The sequence below is a fragment of the Miniopterus schreibersii genome, assembly GCF_964146895.1.
Source record: "Miniopterus schreibersii genome assembly, chromosome: 3".
NCBI lineage: Eukaryota > Metazoa > Chordata > Mammalia > Chiroptera > Miniopteridae > Miniopterus > Miniopterus schreibersii.
The window spans coordinates 36,348,284-36,367,053 of NC_138103.1; the positions used below are offsets into that span (position 1 = coordinate 36,348,284).

Genomic DNA, 18,770 nt, shown 5'->3' on the forward strand with positions numbered 1-18,770 from the left:
TTTAGCCCACTAGGAATCTTAAACAATAGAAACCTAACTTTTAGCCCCTAAGCACTCACCTTGATGGCCAGGCCCGCTGGAGTCAACTTCTCGGCATTTCGCTCACTGAGGCAATCTTCCCCCATCAAAGAAGTGAGGTGCTGCAGACACTCTGCGTGGCCCTGCGACGCAGCGATGTGTAAGAGATTGTTTCCACTTTCGTCATGAATTTTGTCTAGGTTGTCGGCAGCTAGGTGTGGCTGTACAAATAGTAGGAAGAGAAAAACTAAAGTCAATAAATCAGAACAAGACACTCTGGGGGTTTTGCTCTGGGGGCTGGGAAGAAGAGATGAGCTTCCAGGAACTTTGGTGGCAGTCATCAGGGTGTAATAATTCCTGGCTATTAATTCTAATGATTTTCCATTACAGTGTTTGTTATATTATGCCTTAGAACCTCCAGAGACTTATTTTTATGTGAGACACGCTGACAGGGATGGGTTGGCAACCTTGGGGAGGTTCCAAGCTGGCTTGTACACAATTGTGACATTTATAATAACTGGCAGGTTCCCTGTCTGTCTCCTCCACTCCACTGCTAAGTCCTGAGGGCCAGGTTGTGTTATTTTCCTTGTTGTAGGTTTGCTGAAAGAATGAACTACTTGTCTCAACCATCTGCTTTGCCTTGAATCATGGAGAACTGGCTTCAAATGCAAGCTACCCGGTGACTGCTGCAACTAGTGCTCCCATGGGTACCTCTGGACACTTTCATCTCCAAACAAGTTCCTGGGGGCATTGAGAGGCTACCTGCCTTTGGTTTTTCTCACCTCTAGTGAAGTTCATCCCCTGAGTATACAGTGGTTGATCAAGACTGTTTGGTAAACTGAGAGGTGTTATCCTTTGGGAAACATGAAAACGTGGGAAGGACCAAAAAAAAAAGAGAAATGAACCAAAGAGAAGTAGAGAAGATGAGCCAACAGAAATGGAAAAGACATTCTCAGGAGAAATAAGTTATTACTTTATTTAGTAAAATTATTCAATCATATCATCCTGTTACAGCAATAAGATTTGTGATAATAGAGCAAGCACACTGTATTTTCTATGCATGGTTTGACCCTAAGTAGAATCACACTGCCAAGATGTGATGATTTTCCTAAATGAGACTTTAATTAACAGCATAGTATTAGCCCAGGCTCGCTACTGTTTCATCCAAGTCTGGAAGCCAGAAAAGAACAATGCGGGCAGATGGAGTGTGATTTCAATTCAGCTCTCTGAGCCTACGCACAACAGACTTTTCTTACATCATTTTACTCTTTGTCTAGGTTCTTTAGAAAAGCGTCTTCATGCTCCCTAGACAAGCCAAGCTGGGATGAGTAACAGCTCCATGTGGGTCAGAGAGCAACCGAGCTCTAGGGTAAGCTGCTATCTGCAAATACTTTCAAACATCCTGGCCCAACTCTTCGGAATAATGCTCAGGATAAAACAGAAGACCCTCTGTTCACGTATCTGGCAGGTCCACCTTCAGCAAGAAACTGACATCCCCGCAAAGAAGTGAGTGAGAGCGTTGGAAACCATTAGAAAAGCAACGAGAAAGACATTAAGATTCAAGTTAGAGAAAGGGCTGGGCTTTTCTGTTGTTTTTGTTTTAGATTAAATGTCCTGATTCCAGTTGAAGTCATGCAAAGTTAAAGTGAAATAACACTCCCTCCACAGTCACTTGTTTTTCCTTGTCTTAACCTCCTAACTTATTTTAAAACTCTAAAGTCAAATCACCTGAGACAAGACAACAAGATTGGGAACAAATGCATCTCTGCTCTGTTACTAACTAACGAAGCTGATACGCTAAGTCGCTGAATGACTTGTATGGACACCCAATTAGATCATACTTACCAGGAGAGATATTTGTCCTTCTTTGACAATGTTCAAGATGCTTTTTACTTTTTTCAGATACTCAGTCCTTTCCTCGGGGCCTTGGGAGCTGGTCCAGCTCAGGCCGCCGACCTGCTCCTCCAGCTTGGGCTCTGCTGCTGGGGGCTGCAGGTGGAAGGCCCTGAGCTGGCAGTCCGGCAAGGGCTTCTCAACTTTCCGGCCGGGAGCATCACTGAAGGGCTTGTTTAGGAAGTCCTTACTCTGGGTTTCAGGCTCAAATGCAGAGCCACACTTCACCGGCGGAGGCGAGCTCTCTGCGTCTTCAGTGGAGAGCTTTGGCTGGTCGCGCAGGACAGATGACGCTTTTCTCAAGTGAGGGCTTTTCACGGGAGAAAGAACACAAAACGGTGTCATGCTGGACGGTGAGTTCTCAGCACTTCCTGTAGAGCAGACTTTGCCAGAAAGGCCGTTGATGGTTGTGCATAACCCCAAAATTCTTTTCTCTGAAGTCACCTTGGTGAAAGAGGCAAGCTGCTGGCTGGATTTAATGTAAGGCACATCCAGGATCTCGTCCATGTCGAGGTCATAGTGCTCCAGCTCGCCCAGCAGTGCACTGGGCTCCGCGGCCTTACTCTGGGGGGCACCCTCTCCATCTCCCGGGCTGAGCTCATCTGGTTGGGGGTCTGCGTCAGGATCACCCCCTTTCTGGTACTCCGCCTTCTGGTTCTTTTGGTCATCGCTTTCATTGTTGTCCAGAGTCTCTGGCTGATGTTTCAGGGGGGAAACTCGCTTCACTGGGCGGAACTTACTGTACACATCAGCGATTCCTGTGGGCTTCTGCGTGTTTGTAATAAGAGTGGAGACACTGCAATTCCAGCCAGAGCTAGAAACTGTTTTCAAATAAATCAAAAGAGGAGACTATTAAATTGAAACACTGAAAATATCTTGGCCATGCAGGCAGACATGGTCCACTCCAGTTATGCTCCAACTAAGCCCCTGTGTAAGGGGACTACTTAGAACTTGTATCATAAAACAAAGAGCTCATACTTAACACTGGAAAACAGTGAAAGATAAAAGAAAGTTATGATATATTGGCCCAGGATTAACTAAAGTAGTGGTAATGGTGAAAGCAGACAGCAAAAGTAAGCAAACCCAGACAGATATTTAGGTTTATTCACTGGATAGTTACACCTGCTGGGCAAGTACTTAGATACTTGTCACCACCCTGAAGAGCAGATTTGGAGGATCGGATCCTTTGTGTGAAATGAACCTCCAAACGAATTTAGGGAGAGAAGGGATGTAGGCACACACACTCACACATGCACACACACATACACACACGCCTATGTACACCCCGAATGCTTAAGAAGTCCTGTCTAAAGAAGGGGTAAATTGTTTAATATTAAGCAAACACATTATGAGCGATTGGGTGATTCGCTGGGTGATTTGTCGGATGGATTAGGGGAAGATCAGAGAGGAATGCAGTGGTCAGGAGCTGACAGGACCCTGGGAGATAAGCCATAGCTGAGTTCCCCCCACACTTGATTGAGGATCCCATTCTACCACTGCTCGGGGCATCTCACAGTGCTTCCCGGCCTATGACAGCAACCGAGTGCTCAGACACCTCACAGCGCGACGAGCTCTTTGAGTCCATGCTGCCCGTCACTGTCTCAAAAGCTGGAAACAAACAGGAGAGGACACTGCAAAGGGACGGTGAGGCAGGCTAGTTTTTTGGTGTTTTTTTTTTCTGGTTTCTGTTCAAAGCTTAGATAAACACTGTATGGTTTGCATTTGAGTATCTGGTTGAGATGGACGATAACGTGAAACAGCAACACATCTGTTGGTGAAAGGTAAGAACCACCGCCTCGCCCCACGAGCCGCGTATGGAAGGCCACCTAGTCCTCCTGGGTGCAGGACGGTGGAGCAACACGTCTCCTTGGCCACGATGATAGTGCTTCCTCTCTGGGACGCTCCCTGACGAGATGCCAGATGACCCCGCACCCCTGAAACATGCAGCCAGCGACTGATGGATCCCTACTCCCCGTCCACTCAGTTTACAGCATTCCCCAGCAGAGGCAGGAGGGTTCAGGACGTGCCCTCCACCAGGGACCTCTCATCTCTCTGCCCTTTCCAGAACAATAGCACGTGGGAAAACTTGAATCAAAAAACACGTTTTTGTGTCTGTTCTTTGTTACTGGGCACAACAAAAGAGACGGGGGAATACCCAGGTTAATAATTTCTGCAAGAGTCCCTGGCTGCCACTGATTTTGGGTGCGAAAGTGGGTTATTAGAAGTTCCCCACATACAGACCACTGACCACGATGTGTGGTCAGAGGGATTCAGAGAAGCTCTGCAACCAAGCTAAGGAGGTGAGAGGGGGTGTTCTGAGCCTGAATGCCGTATAACTGTCGGTGCTTTCTGCAAATGGACCTCGATTCTGCAGGGGGTTCAGAGGGTCTGCACTACGCGGTCCTCCTCTGAGGCCCTTCTAGCTCTGGCATTTTAGAATCTAAGGAGAGAATATTATAAGCCATGAGGGGAGGCCTGGATTCTGTCTAGTAAGGAACAGGTATTAACAGGGAATGTTCCAGAAGGGAAGGAAGGTACCTAGATGCTCTTAAGCTGCTGTTTATCTTCCGTTTTGTTGGCTCTGGTTCTTAGCTGTACACAGTGCTTGGCACGGAGCAGACAATTAGCAAATGCTAGTATTTGGATTTGAATCTCACTTTGTACAACACATTAAGCCTCTTTTTAAAGGCCCAAAGTGCATCCTTCCGAGGGATTTACAGCTTCATTTCACAGGGGAAAGAAGTTCTGTTGATAAACTCAGAGGAGCGCTAATTACCAGTAAGAGCTGGATTTTCTAAAGTTATATATGAAATGTAAATATGCAAAAGGCAACGACTAATTCCAGTTGATCCATTATACATTTTAAAGTTTTTCTATCCTTTATGTGTCCTTCTCTCCCTAAAAATGTAAAGCTATGAGAAAACTAACGTCTGCCCGAAATTTCTGCCAAGCCTTCCTCTCTTCCTTTCAAGAACACATGGTTACTTACTTATTTAAAATGTCAGAGATAATGGACATAGAGTTTATAATGTGTAAATACGCCTTTAATTTTATCCATCAATTTTCTGAAAAGCTTTAAATATAGTGAGATATATATTCCTTCACATTTCCAAGATACATACGTATTAGATGGTGGTGTTTGCTAATATTCTTGCCAATTACCTTCATTTCTTTGGAACGTCTTGAAAATGTGCATCTCAGGATGTAATAAAGAATTTTTAAAGGCACATAACTTAGTGGGCCAGCACAACGAGTGCATTGTACCAATATATTTATGTATTGCATAAGGTCGTGGGTTCAAAGGGCTACTCTTTTATGTTGGCTTTATTTACATGTGAAATTTTTTCCAAGTGATACAGGGAAATGGATACCATATGTTCCCCAGCTGTTTTGTTCTGACAGGAGCCATTAGGAACGCTCTATGGAAATGAATTCTGTCTGAGTCTTATGAAAACACTCCTTTCCACACAAGGGTCTAGAAACTGAAGAACGGGTGTCAACATTAGGCTTCTCCTTCCCCTTATTCAAACGTATGACTCTTCTTTTAGGCCAAAAGTGAAATCTGTACTTTCTAGTCTCTGTCTGGATTACTGGATTAAAAATCCCAGTCGTGAGAAATGGATTATGTAACAGGTCTTCATGAGCATACTCTAATTTATTATTATATCATAGTATTTTATTACTATATCATCTGAGAAGGGCAATTTTATATATGTGCGCAAGATAAAATTTAATCGGTTTATTTCTCCTAAGCTGGGTAAATGGGTATTTTAAGCACAATGCAAGAAAAAGGGTTATTAATAACTGACAACAATTTCACTTCTAATTCTATAAATCTACAAAAAATTTCATTTACACTGTTGTTCTACCCCCAACACCATAATAAACTTCTTATAATACATGGAAACAAAGCTCAGACTAACTATGGTTAATAGGAAGATTTTGAGGCTGAATTTGTTTTCTGAGAATCATGAATAAATACTTCACATGTTGACAAACTTTAAATCCCTGAAAACTGTATCTATTATTAGATCTTTACGAGCTCTGTGAGAACAGGGTCTGTGTCTGATTAATCTCTCTATCCCTCAAAGCACCCAGAAAACTGCCTTACATTAAGTAGGTTCCTAATGACTTTTGGTTGAATGGGTTCATTTTTAACATCTTACGAAAGTAAACATGTCCAATATACCTTAAATCTGTCTGCTGATTTTCTAAAATGGTCAGTGGGTGAATAGAAATGTATTTGAGGCTGATTTATCAGCCACAATTATCTCTTCCAATCGAACTGGCCGTTGGAATGTCTCTGATCACCAGCAAGATATTCCCAGTTGCCTGCTGACCATCCACACTTTGACATTTATTCACCGAGTGTTTACTATGAGCCTAGGAATTACAAGTATTTGTGGCAGGCAGCATGTTCTGATTTAGGGGTCTTAGCCCTCTCCAGTCTTGCCTGCTTTGTTCCCCCCCCCCCCCCCCCGTGTCCCTAACCACAGTCCTCATTCCAGCTAAACCTGGCCTGGATCACATGACTAAAGCTTACACTGTCTCTCAAGCAATCCATCTCCAAGGCCTGGCTCACCCTTTTCTTCCCTTGACTCCTGTCCCTCATCCCTCAGGAACCAAGTCCTGTTGTGTCCTGATCCTAAATCTTCCCCAAATCCCCTTTCTCCGTCCTATTACTCTGGGATCACCCCGGGGCCCTTGCCCAGCCTCCGCAAGATTCTACCTCCTTTTTCGGTCTCCCTTTCCAGTCCTGAGTTACCCCTCTTCAGGTAAGTATGATTTTGTCCCTTCTTAGCTCAAAAACCTCAGGTGGCCCTGGACTGCCTAAAACAGGAGCTCCTTTCGCGTGGGATGCATGTCCCTGCCATATCTAAGGTGGCCCACAGCTAAACACCCCTCACTGAGACAGTGGGGAAGCTACACACCTTCCTCCCTCCTAATTAATTTAAGGGCTTGACAATGAATTTAACTCCTCTCCAAAATTTATAATCTCCCCTTGGAATAATGAGACTATAGGCCATAGGTTCAGAAATTTTCATAGGTGAAGTCCTAACAGAAATGTTTTATTTTCATCACACTCATTTTAATGAAGACCTTAAAATTACTGCAAGGGACACTGGTTTTCTATTGGCAACACTGACATAAAGTTTCTTTTAAAAACAAGTGTTTAAAAGTAAATTACTTTTGAAAAACATGTTAAATAAATAATAGTACAAGTGTTAGACATAAAGCAAAAATAACAGGGGCAGGCACGGGATGTAATGCATGTTGTGGAAATAATACTGGAATTACTGAGGTTTGGGAAACTCAGGATAGTAGCTAAATTCTTCAGCATGGTATATAGCAATTCTTTCATTTATTTTCTAATTTACCTTCTCACCTTGGCACCCATCATTCCCACATCACACATTTTCCTTGCCCTTTCATTGCTCAACTCATCCTTTCTGGACCAACTGTTCTTTCTTCACTGCTCCTGGGTGAATCTCCCCTCTCCTGGGGTCCCCTTGCTGCCTTCTCTGCCTGAGCTGCAGGCTCATCTGACAAGGCTCCCCCAGGCGCTGTCTCCTTGGTGTACGCCCTCTGGCTCTCCCAGGGAGCTGTGGAGCCTTGCTTCTCAGTGCCCTGATGATATTCGGCCAGACACGGAGTTGGGCATTTCTAAATTTCTGTTGCAACTGTTCACTCATGCATCTGTCTCACCTTCTCTCCTGAGACTTCCTCGTGGGCTAAGATGGCTTGTAAACCTACTTGTGTTTTTAACCAGCCCTCTGTCTAGCACAGCATCTCACAGATATTGGGGCGCAGTGCCTAAATCTTTTAATGAATAAATAAATAAAGAGAGGAGAGAGGGAGGAAAGGGAAGGAGGAAAGAAGGAGGGAAGGCAGGGAGGGAGGAAGGGGAAAGAAAGGAATATGCTAGACTGAAGATGCAAAGTATAGTAAATAAAAAGCAGTCTTGTCACGATGAGGCACTCTTGCCACATTTTGGGCACATGAATTGTGTTTACTATTTCAAAGAGAGTGTGGGTAAGCTATTGAAGATGTTCAGACATTTGGAGGATGCGCTGCATACTGAAGCATTTCCATATATTTCCTATAAGTTCTAAGAAGCAATTTCTTTGTCTGTAAAATAAAGGAGTTAGGCCACATGATGGCAAAGACCTGAGCCACCTCAAATTTCTGTGACTGTATGGAATGTCTACAAATAACAGGGCTCTTCATTCTGAGTGATTCACTATGAAACACTATAATTCTTCTGGATCCACGTCTTTCAACAGATCCTTACAAATTTGTAATTATGAGGCTAACCTGATTGCTGACGCAGAACAATTCTTTGGCTCTTGGGACTGATAAATTAGTATTTTCTTAGGAAGATAATGTACAGTTTGCTATTGCAACGGTGGATCCAATTTTCAAGACTGCATGTCAGTGCTGGCTCCCAAAAGGCCTATTTACTTTACTTCTAAATATGGAATTACACGTTCATGCTAGAAAATATGAACTTTAGACATCAAGGAGAGAAAGAAAAGGGGTATGCTTCTATGATAAAATAGTGTTTCCCTACTGTTTATTGTTAAAAATTAAATGAATTCTATATGCCACGAAACAAAATGGTCAGTTTTGACTGCAACTGCCTTAAACGTACATAACAACACACGTCACATCTATAGCTACTGGAAACCCAAGCACCTTCAAAAACATATCTCTGAAGTTCTCCAGTATTCCATTTCCTTCCATTTTTACACCCAAGGGAGGGACATGATGAAAGATGAGGGGTGCCAATGCTAGAGTCATGAGTTTCCTTAACCCAGTGTAAACAGAAATCTCTAGTGGGCCCACTCATTGCAAACACCTCGGGCTCTAGAAGAAGTGGTGACAGGTGACTTACACCATCTCATGACAATAGGAAGAAGGGAATGGAGTCTGAGTGAGGACTGCCTGCTGAATGCTCTTCTGTCTCGTCCTAGACTGTAACCTGATCCCAGAAAGGTTTTCATTAACTCTGGATTGGAGAGTTGTATTCAGGCCATAATGTTGGGAATAACGAATGTGTGTCAGGAACGCACATTTCTGAAATGTTCCCATGGGGCTGCTTGCTCAGCACTTTCTCTGGTGCCACAGAACCTTTATTGAGAGTATTGTGAGCCTGCAGGGGAAGTAGAGAGGACTTTATTACTGTATTTATAAAAATATCGATCAATGATTTATTCACAATAAGACATAAAATACTATTGGAAAAGATTCACGATTTGGTTCTAAATTTCCTGACTTTTAAGTGGCTACTGATATCAAGCAGCTGCTGCAAGTATCAGATTCCAATTTCATTTCTGCCAGTTCTGCCCAGAATTGTCGAGACCTGCTCACTTAACTTGGCACCCCATCTGCACCCATTTCTGGTCTGTGAATATTCATAGACATACTCAAGCCCCTACTATCCTGGATAGAAAAGATACTTCAAAACGGCATGTTCTATCATGAAATCAGACTCGATATTCTGACAACTTTAAACCTTTGGGCTTCAAAAGTACAGTTCACATAGAATAACAATTGGTGGATCTGAAGAAAGTACATGGTTTTGGAGTTATTCTGTCATCTAAAAAGTATGCTGACCTTCACTTTGACATTAGCAAAACCTTCAAGTGGATTAAGTCTTATATTCATTCCAGGTTTCCTCCCTTCCTCCCTTCGCTCTTTGTGCTGAACTGAAGAAAGAGACAACATCAAGAGACATCAAGCAGAGAAGCGCAGAAATGGAGGGACTTGCTCCCTGTGTTTTCTGCAGTGTTAGCAAACTCCATTGGTTTCTGGAAAGTGCAGAAACACTTACCAGTTTTAACTGAAGGTGGCGATGTTTTACAGTGTTGATCTAATGTCAAAGACAAAGAAGAGCAAGTCACTGGTCCTTTTCAGAGAGAGCAAGGGGCAGATGGAGAGGAGTGTGAGTTGGGCTGAGGTGGGGGACGGCGGGGCGGGGGGAGTACTGAAGAATTTCTATCTTCTACCCTCTGCTCCCTAACTCCACCTGACGGCTCCCCAAATGCCTGTTCTTTTATTTCTAAATATATATCCACATTAGAAATAGAGCTTTAGACATCAAGACAAGAAAGAAAAGGGGGTCTGTCTTCAGGGTACAAGAGTGTTCTATTTTTTTTTTTTTTTTTGCCAGAAGTTAAATGAATTCTATTTTCTATGAGAAACAAAGAGGGGAGTCTGTGAAACCTGCTCCGTGTCGAGATGGGCGCACTTTAAGCGCCTGCGGGAGGAGAACTGGGAGGAAGAACCAGCACTGGCCTGCAGCCTGCTCTGCGTCTTGGCCGGCGCAGGCGGCTGCTGCCCGGGCCGGGCCGGGCGGGTTCTGAGTTCCAAGGCTGCGGAGGGAGCAGGGCAGGTGCAGCAAAGCCAAGTGCGGACAGACACCGGTCCCAGGGCAAATGCGCGGCGGAGCCACCCTGCCTCCGTCTCCCGGTGCAGGCCGGTGTGCCCTTCTCAGGCACTAGTATACCCAGTGAAAAAAAGGCTTATATGTAGTTTAAGACTTCCTCAAAATGATATTTCTTAACTGGAATTCTAAAATTTCCTCCACTTAACACTTTAGAATTGCTAATGTAATACATTGCTATAAAGCTGTCTATGTTTCTTAGGGGTTTTCACAAGAACTCTGGAGAATGAATGAGTTCTCATGGATTCTTACTTGAAAATTAATGAGAACCCAGGGGATTTTAAGTGTTATGTGGAAAATTACATAGCTGACTTCTCAACCTGGACTGAGGTTCCCTGACTCCGACTTCTTTCAATAACACTGCAGGACCATCTTAAAAATTATTTCCTAAACATGCAATTCGCGTTTTCTCTATTTGGGTCACACGTAGGCAATTAGATTCCAGCAACCAGGGGCAAAACCTGGTTGTACTCATTTCGGATTCATTTTTACCTAAATCCCAAACTGTGCTCTCTGCCTAGATCTTGGCAACCACTATGAAGCTTCTGTGTGGGAGCACAGTTAGGAAAATGCTTTTTAATAGCAAGTTTTCTTAGAAATAATTGAGTAGAAGAACATCCCTGCTTTGTTTATCTTTAGTGTACCAGCCTAAATTCAGAATCACCTTATCACTGAGAATCTGTTCTTTCAGCTGCCAGTTCCTTCAAGTGGTTAAAGGTGGCAATCTCTATCTAATGTAAGTTAGAGACGCAAGAATACAATAAAGCTTGTTCAGAAGTGTTCAAGTAATTGGCAGAATGTTAAAATACCCTTACAGGGTTTATTCATTCAACAAACACTTGTTGAATGCCTTCGGTGCACATGGTTCTAGGGGTGCAGAGGTAATGAAATAGACATACTCCTGCACCAATGGCAGAACCAAACAGCAAAGCAGGTATACAGAGGGATAAGAAATGACAAAATGCCAAGTGATCTGAAAGAGACGAGCAGTGTATTGGATCAGAGGGTGATCTAGAAGTCTCGTGATGGAGGCGACATTTAAGCTAAGACCAAGAGACTGAGAAGCTGGTTATGTGAGGATCTGGGGAAAACTACAAGAGGAAAGATAATTCTGTGAGGATCTGGGTGAAAGGAAGTACATTTTCAAATGTCTAAAGCAAGAGAGAATCTGGCTGGGCCCAAAGTTCTTATATCTAGAGCAGGGTGAGCCAGGCTGGAAGCGATCGAAGACGAAGTTGGGGCTGATTGTCAGGAGCCAGCTCATTTGGGCATTTTATTGACCACAACAAAGTGTTTGGTTTGTATGTTAACTGAAATGTAGTATCCCTGGGGAGGTTTCACAGAGAAATGAAAGAATCTGCTTTACATTATAAAATATATCCTTCTGCCCACTCTGTGGGAAATAGGGGTGACCAAGGGCTGGTGGTGAACAGAAAAGCGAGGCTAGTTCATGGCCGTGAACCCAGATGAAGCATGAAGGTGGCCTGGATGAGCTGGTGGTCATTGAGATGAAGAGAAGTGGACAGATGGGGATTCACTTTGACATAGACAACTCGGGGCCTGGTACTTAGATTGAAGTTGATTTGGAGGGAGAATTCTGGCTTCAGCCACTGAGTGGATGTTTCAGTAAATCCAGTGCTTTACTGGGGGGAGGGGTATAAGAGGGGGAACAGGCTGAAGAGAGATTCAAGGCTTCCTTCTCAGGATCCCATTAGACGTGTCTTGTAGATACCGAGTGGCCATTACATAGGAGGCTCAGAGTGCTGAGGCGAGGAGCAGCAGTGTGTAGGTGGCACTTGAAGCTGTGAGGACAGATGAGGTATCAACCCAAAGAGACATGGAGACTGAGAGGAGACAGAGTCCTATTGAATGCGTAAGTCCCACTCAGATATTTAAAGGCCAAGTAGAGGAGAAGGAGTTGCAAAGGAGACCAAGGAAATGTTAGAGTATTAGGAGAAAAGCGAGGAGAGAGGTGGAATCACAAAACCAAGACACAAGAATGTTTCCAGAAAGGCGTAGCCAGGTCTCAAATAGTGGGAAGAGGCCAAGAAAGATGAGCATATCATTGCCAATGGATTTGACAACTTGGAAGTTGCGACCGTTGCCAGAGAGGTGCAAGCCACACTGTAGATACTTATGGTGAATGGGAGGAGGAAGACCAGAGATGAAGGTTCCCTTATCTTTTTGAAGCAGGTTGGCTGTAAACCAGGGGGTGGAGGGAGAGGAAGCAGCAGAGAATCAGGGTGGAAGCCACTAGAAAGGGTACTGTTTGCTTGTTTTATGCTTATGTGTGTGTTTTTAAGATAGGAAATAATTAGAAAGTATATGATGAGGGTAATGACCCCATACAGAGAAAGACACTGATGGTGTAGCTAAAAGGGGAGATAACTGAAGGGTCAAGTTGTCAAACTAAGTGAAGAGAAGGTATGTCCTGTGCCTCAATTATAACACAAAACCCAAAGAAGCAAGGTTTCCTTTCACCTCTTTATACATTCACCCATCCACATACCTCAATATGTCCAGGGGAGGGCCAAAGGGTTACAGCTGTTTGTATGGAAAAAGACATGATATAATAATAGATAAATAATAATATAAGAATAAATTCTGTGTTTCACAATTATAAACCTACTTTGCCCACCCCTGTATTTAGCACCAGGGCCAGGTGCTGGAGATACTATAATGAACAAAATTACCGCTACAGAAATTTTATTTAGTCTACCAGAGAAAACTGATATTAAACCAACATCATATTATTAATACTTTTTAAAACAGATATTTAAATAGGAAAAGAGAGCTAGTAAGTAATATAAGTTGGGGGGGGGGGTATTGATATAATCTAAGCTTGTATTGTCTACAATAGAAGCCATTAGACACCTGTGGCTATTAAGCACTTAAAATTTAGCTAATGGTAGGTGTTGAAATGATAATGATTTTGATTTATTGGGTTAAATGAAAGATATTATTAAGTTAATGTGACTAACAGAAAATCTTAAATTATGTAAATGGCTTGCATTATATTTCCATTGGACAGTGGTGGTCTAGGGAGTAAAGAGGCCCTGAAGAGATGAACTTGGAGGTGAAAAGAGAAACAGAAGGGCATCCCCATGTGAAAGCACACAGCACACCTAGAGAACTGAAGGAGGTTCCTTGATCTGACTGGCAGGCAGAAAGCAGGGGAGAGTGGCTTGTTGACACAGGAGAAGATCACTCAGGGTCTTGAAGGGCACATAAGAGTGTTTCCCATTGTATATCTTGAGAACCATCTTGGGAAACCATTCCCTGGTTAAGAGCATCAAGTGACATGGTCAGATTTTCATTTTAGGAAAGATCACCATGATTTACTATGGACAACAGATTAGCAGTGAGGTGGCCTAAGTCAGTGCTTCTTGAGAGTCTGCACCGCCAACAAGCTCCCAGGAGATGCTGATGGTGCTGGCGCTGGTCCTGGACCACACCGTGAGATGCACGGGCCTGAGGGATGCACCGCCATAGCAGGGTCTGGGCTTCTGTGGAAGTCAAGGCTCTTGACTTTCTGAGGATTCTTCAACTATGAGATTCTAGGATTCTGTTTCTATTACTTCAGTTTCTTTTGGGACTTTTTTTAGGGGAAGAGTCAGGGCAAAGGAGATATGTGGACCAAATGGGTCATTTAAATGGGAAGACAGAGCCCATTTAATATTGGGAAACAAAGAAAAAGGAGATGCTTTCAGCAACATGGGAGGTGCTGTCAGAGATTCTAGAAAGCTCCCACTGCCATGCGCTCACACTTTAGCCTTGAACTGGGCAGATGGGACAGGAAACCACATCTCTCTTAGGACAGGACTGAGACTTCTGAGAGGGAAGTCACTATGAGGCCTGTGCTTCAGTTCTTTCCCTCCCCATCTAAACGCTCGTCTCAGTACTTTCATTTTCTCACCTTTCCTTACTGCAGATTTCCTTGAATTCATTTCTACCAAGAGATTTTTCTATCTGTTTAAGGGTGGGACATATGTTTCTTTGGTCCAATAAAAATAAATCAAAGATGGGAGAGGAGATTGTGAGTCCCTTCCCCTAAATTTGCTCTCCCTCTAATACTGTCTGTTTCATCCTGACTTTGATTCCACAATGCTGTTAGCCTTTTAGAACACCAGGGAGCTGTGGTGCTTACAGCTAAGGTCAAATAAAGAGAAGAAATGTTCAAGTAAAGCAAGAAGGGGGCAAAGATGCAACGTGTTTAAGTTCTGCTACATCCAGCCCCTTTTATGATTTTTGACACTACCAGAGTTTAATTTTAACTTTTCCATCACCACTTGCTCCCATCTTTCCCCATAATGACGTCTCTTCTTTCTCTTAGAAACATGAACAGAATATTAATGATTTAAGGCCAGAAAAGGAAGCCCTTCCCTCAGGAGTAAGTTCTATGGTTCCTTCGAAATGATGGCCATGCACATTCTCTAACAACGGAAAAAAGCAACAGATAAAATTGTTCTTACATTATGATTACAACCATCCAAAACAAACAAAAAAAACAAACAAAAAAATCTCTAGCAAAAATATACCGGGAAGAAATACAGTAATTTGGTTTTGGTGGCAGGGTTGATTGTAGTTTTTATTTTCCATTTCTTATAATGAATTATATCACTTGTATAATTATAATTTTGTTGAAAAAGAAAAATAATTGCTTTATTTGACTGTCTCATCTAGATGTTTTACTGTATGTAAATTTTTACTGTTGTTAAATTAACTGAGAGTTTCGTCATAAATGTTAGATTCTTTACCGCATTAGGTTGCAGTGTTTGCTTTCTTGATTGAGACCTTAGAAAATCTGTTTCCCTATCCATTGGAGTCTATTTTATATTACATCATGTGAAATGGGTCAATCAGCAGGATTTTCCATTTAAACTGCCGTGCCAGCCTTCCCTTTCATGCTGTTAGTATTAAACCGTAATAAAATTGAAAACAGGAGGTTTATATACTTAGAATCATCAGCTATGTCACAGCAGCGATGAAAGGATAAATTTCATGTCAACTTATTATTTTGGTGCTGGCTGAAATCCGTGGAAATTTTAGAACTCTATTTTCAAAAGTTCAGGGTTTGTCACAAAATTTACATGCACAGGGACTAAAAATACAGCAAATGTGTAATGCTTTTAAATACACATCTAGAATGACTTTTACCAGATACCAGGTTTGAAAAGCATTGTGTTCCCTTAATCATTGTCATCCAAGTGATGTGTAATGTAGGTACATTCTTTCAGAATCTTTTCTCAAACACATCCCAAGGCCATTTATTACAGTTATATAACTGAATGCTGTAACCTCAGCGCATCTAAGTTCTCGGATGCAAAGCTGCATTAATATTTATCTTCCACCTTTCATAAGAAAATGATACAATGAGCTCAGCAGATACATATTTTGAAAAATCACAAGACATTCAAAGCACCAAGGATTGAAACAAATGTGCATTTGAATGTCTAATTAATTTTAAAAACTCAAAGTCAAAGTAATTGAGTATGTTTGATCTGAATACCGTATGTGAACATAACGTATTTTAGTGCTCATTTGGGAAACTGTACAGCAGTTAACACCCGCTGTCTTGTGTTGTCCACTTTTCTATATGAGTAGCAGGGATTAAGCAGAGGATACATGCAAACATGTCACAAATAACTTTCCTTTAGAGGTGTACATTTTTTAACATGCAACTTCCACGCTGCTAATCCTTTGCCGCACAATCCTTGGGCTAAAATTACTCTTCAGTTGGCTCAACTTTATAGCGGCTCTAGAGTCAGCAGATGTGGTTTCAAAGGCACATGCTAGCTCTAGAACTATGGCCAAGCTAGTTACCCTCGTGAACCTCAGTTTCCACACCAATAAAATGGGCATAATAATGGGCCTCCCTCAGAGAACTATTTTGAGGACAAATAAGCTATTTACAGAGGACCTGGCATGATGCCAGGTACACTACACCCCTAAGAAATGACTGGGACTCAACTGCACCGGGGCAGCTCCAAAGACAAGCGGAATTTGTTCTCAAGCTTCTAGCTCTTTCTTCACCTCCCTCCTGCCATCTCTCGGTATCTCTGCTGCCTTCACGCTTCTTTTCAAAACTTAATTTCTCACAAAATTTGAAACCCACTTGTAGTGTAGTTGATGGAGAACAACTGAAAATACTCTTGTGTAGGGAAAATGGAGATTTCCATAGGAATCAAAGCCTTTGGCCAGGGGAGGAGCACTCGCGGGCATCGGCGAGCTGGTGAAAGGGGCAGGGACCCTGCCCAGGCCTGTCAGCCTCCACCATGTGCCCCTTGCAAGTCCCACTGTGCATCTGGCCCAGGCTCTGGGGATGAAGTGGAGTGAATCCTGGGGTATGTCCCACAGAGGGGCTTCCAAGGGCCACCAACAGAGCTCAGTTGCCACCCATGTTCCTCCCAGAACACTTGAAAGACAGGCGGAAAGGACTGGCACGTGTCTTATCTTGGTAGCCCTCTTGGGAAGGCAGACAAGGTGGTGGTGAGTCCAGGGGGCTGACCTGGACTGTGAGTGAGTCCTGTGGAGCTGACAGGTTCTGATCAGACCACACACGGAGACACTCAGGTTCAGTTCTGGATGCTCCACTTTTAAGAGGGAGGCTGACAAACTGCAATCATCCACGAGACGGCAAGAAGAATGAACAGGATACACTTAAAGCTCTGGAGGGAAATTTTAACCCGGAGAAGACAAGACTGAGAATGACTGCCATCTCCAAACGCTTAGTGGCACCTGTGCCCAGGACAGATTGTCCTTACCTATCATTCCAAAGGCAGAACCAGGATTAAGGGATGAAAATTTGAGAGACATTCATTTGGACTGAGCTAAAATATTAACCTTCTGTCACCATATGTTTGACGCCCTTTACCTTTGGGTAGGTAACACACAATGAAATATGCAGATACTGTATTATAGAACTGTATACCTGAAACCTATATATAATTTTATTACCCAATGTCACCTCAATAAATTATTAGCCATAGTAAAAACAATTAACTTTTATGGATAGGCAGCCTCATGAGGTGATGAAGTACCAGCTGGATGAGCCCACGGAAGGACAATAGGATCACCTTCAAAGATCTGAGGGACTTTGGACTACATGAATGTTTTTGACTTTCAAAAAACTTTTTATTTGTAAATAACTAAATTTTTCATTTGTAAATAAGTTTATAGAAGAGTTGAAAAAATAAAAATAGTACAAAGAACACTGCATACCTTTTATCTACATGCATCAGTTGTCAACATTTTACCCATTTGCTTTATTATTGACAACCTCACTTGCTCTCACTCTCAGACTAGATGATTTTCAGGGTCCCTTCTTCTCCTGGGAGTTACGATTCTATGTGCTGAGGCTTCTTTCCAGGTAATAGGGTTTTAGAAAAACTGGACTCCTGCTGGGGTGCTCTTCCCAGCAACTGGCATAAATCTGAGCTCCGCATATGTGATGGACAGGCCCTATAGAGCTGACCCTGACCTCGTTGTCACTGTGATCACCACGCTGCAGTTATACTGGTTTCCTTTTTCTCCCTCACACATGGGAAGCTCATTGATGGTCTGCACTTGCTAGTTGCTCTGCCTTCAGTGCTCTTCCCTGGTTTCCATGTGGCTGGGTCCTACTAACACTGCCTGCTCCCCCCCCCCCCCCAAGTCTCCTCCCCAACTCCTACAAGTTACTGTATCACATGGCTCCAGTCACCTCCTATCATTCTCTGAAATGATCTGGTATAATTACTCATTTACTTGCCTTTTGCCTGTCGCCCCCTAGAATGTAAGCACCCTGTGGGTGGGGGCCTTGTCTATGTCTTGTTACTGTGTCTTCAGTGCCCAGGAGAGAGAACACTCAGCAATTATTTGCTGAATGAATAAATAAAAGAACAAATGCATCTAAGAACTTCTGGTCAGAACCTGTTAATATGGGGATGGACGTTACCATTTGACAATCTACACAAAGCAGAAAGTGCTTAAACTTTAGAAAGGAAAAGAGAGGTGTCTAAATTCTAAGTGACAGGAGGTTTGGGGGAAAGTTTCCCCAGAGAGGGTTCCACATTGAAGCCGATGTGCTTGCTGCTGCCACCTGTTGGAAAAACCACAATACGGGGGGAAATTTGCAAACATCCTGGAGCAGAGGCTTCCTAGGCATTTGACACAAAGTCTGGAGGGCTGCCGGAGGTGGTGGTACTCCCACATCTGGATGCCCATAGAATTCATCAAGAATGCCTCAATTCTTTCTGAAACTGGCTGTGAAAACTTTTCTATGTTGAAATTTCTTTAAAACAAGCCCACCGATCATTCTACACAATGCTATAGAGAGGTGGATATCTTCATGTGTTTCTTTTTCTAGGACCATTCTCTTTTAGAAAGTGGTTTACCAGCCTCAAAATGGTCTATCAAATTGGACTGTACATGC

The 18,770-nt window shown here is 43.0% G+C and overlaps 1 protein-coding gene across 8 annotated transcripts in view; it reads right to left on the reverse strand.

The window, feature by feature from the left end:
• The window catches only part of SNCAIP (synuclein alpha interacting protein), a 138,725-nt gene that overhangs the window by 30,436 nt on the left and 89,519 nt on the right, over positions 1-18,770 (reverse strand). For 4 of the 8 annotated variants that reach the window (XM_081131868.1, XM_081131869.1, XM_081131870.1 and 1 more), the window contains exons 4-5: positions 1,864-2,732; positions 60-239 (exon numbers count right to left, since the gene is read on the reverse strand). In XM_081131868.1, coding sequence (XP_080987994.1) covers positions 60-239; positions 1,864-2,732 — 1,049 coding nt within the window. The remainder of the gene's footprint in view (positions 1-59; positions 240-1,863; positions 2,733-18,770) is intronic. The other 4 variants (XM_081131873.1, XM_081131874.1, XM_081131875.1 and 1 more) reach the window with 1 other exon arrangement.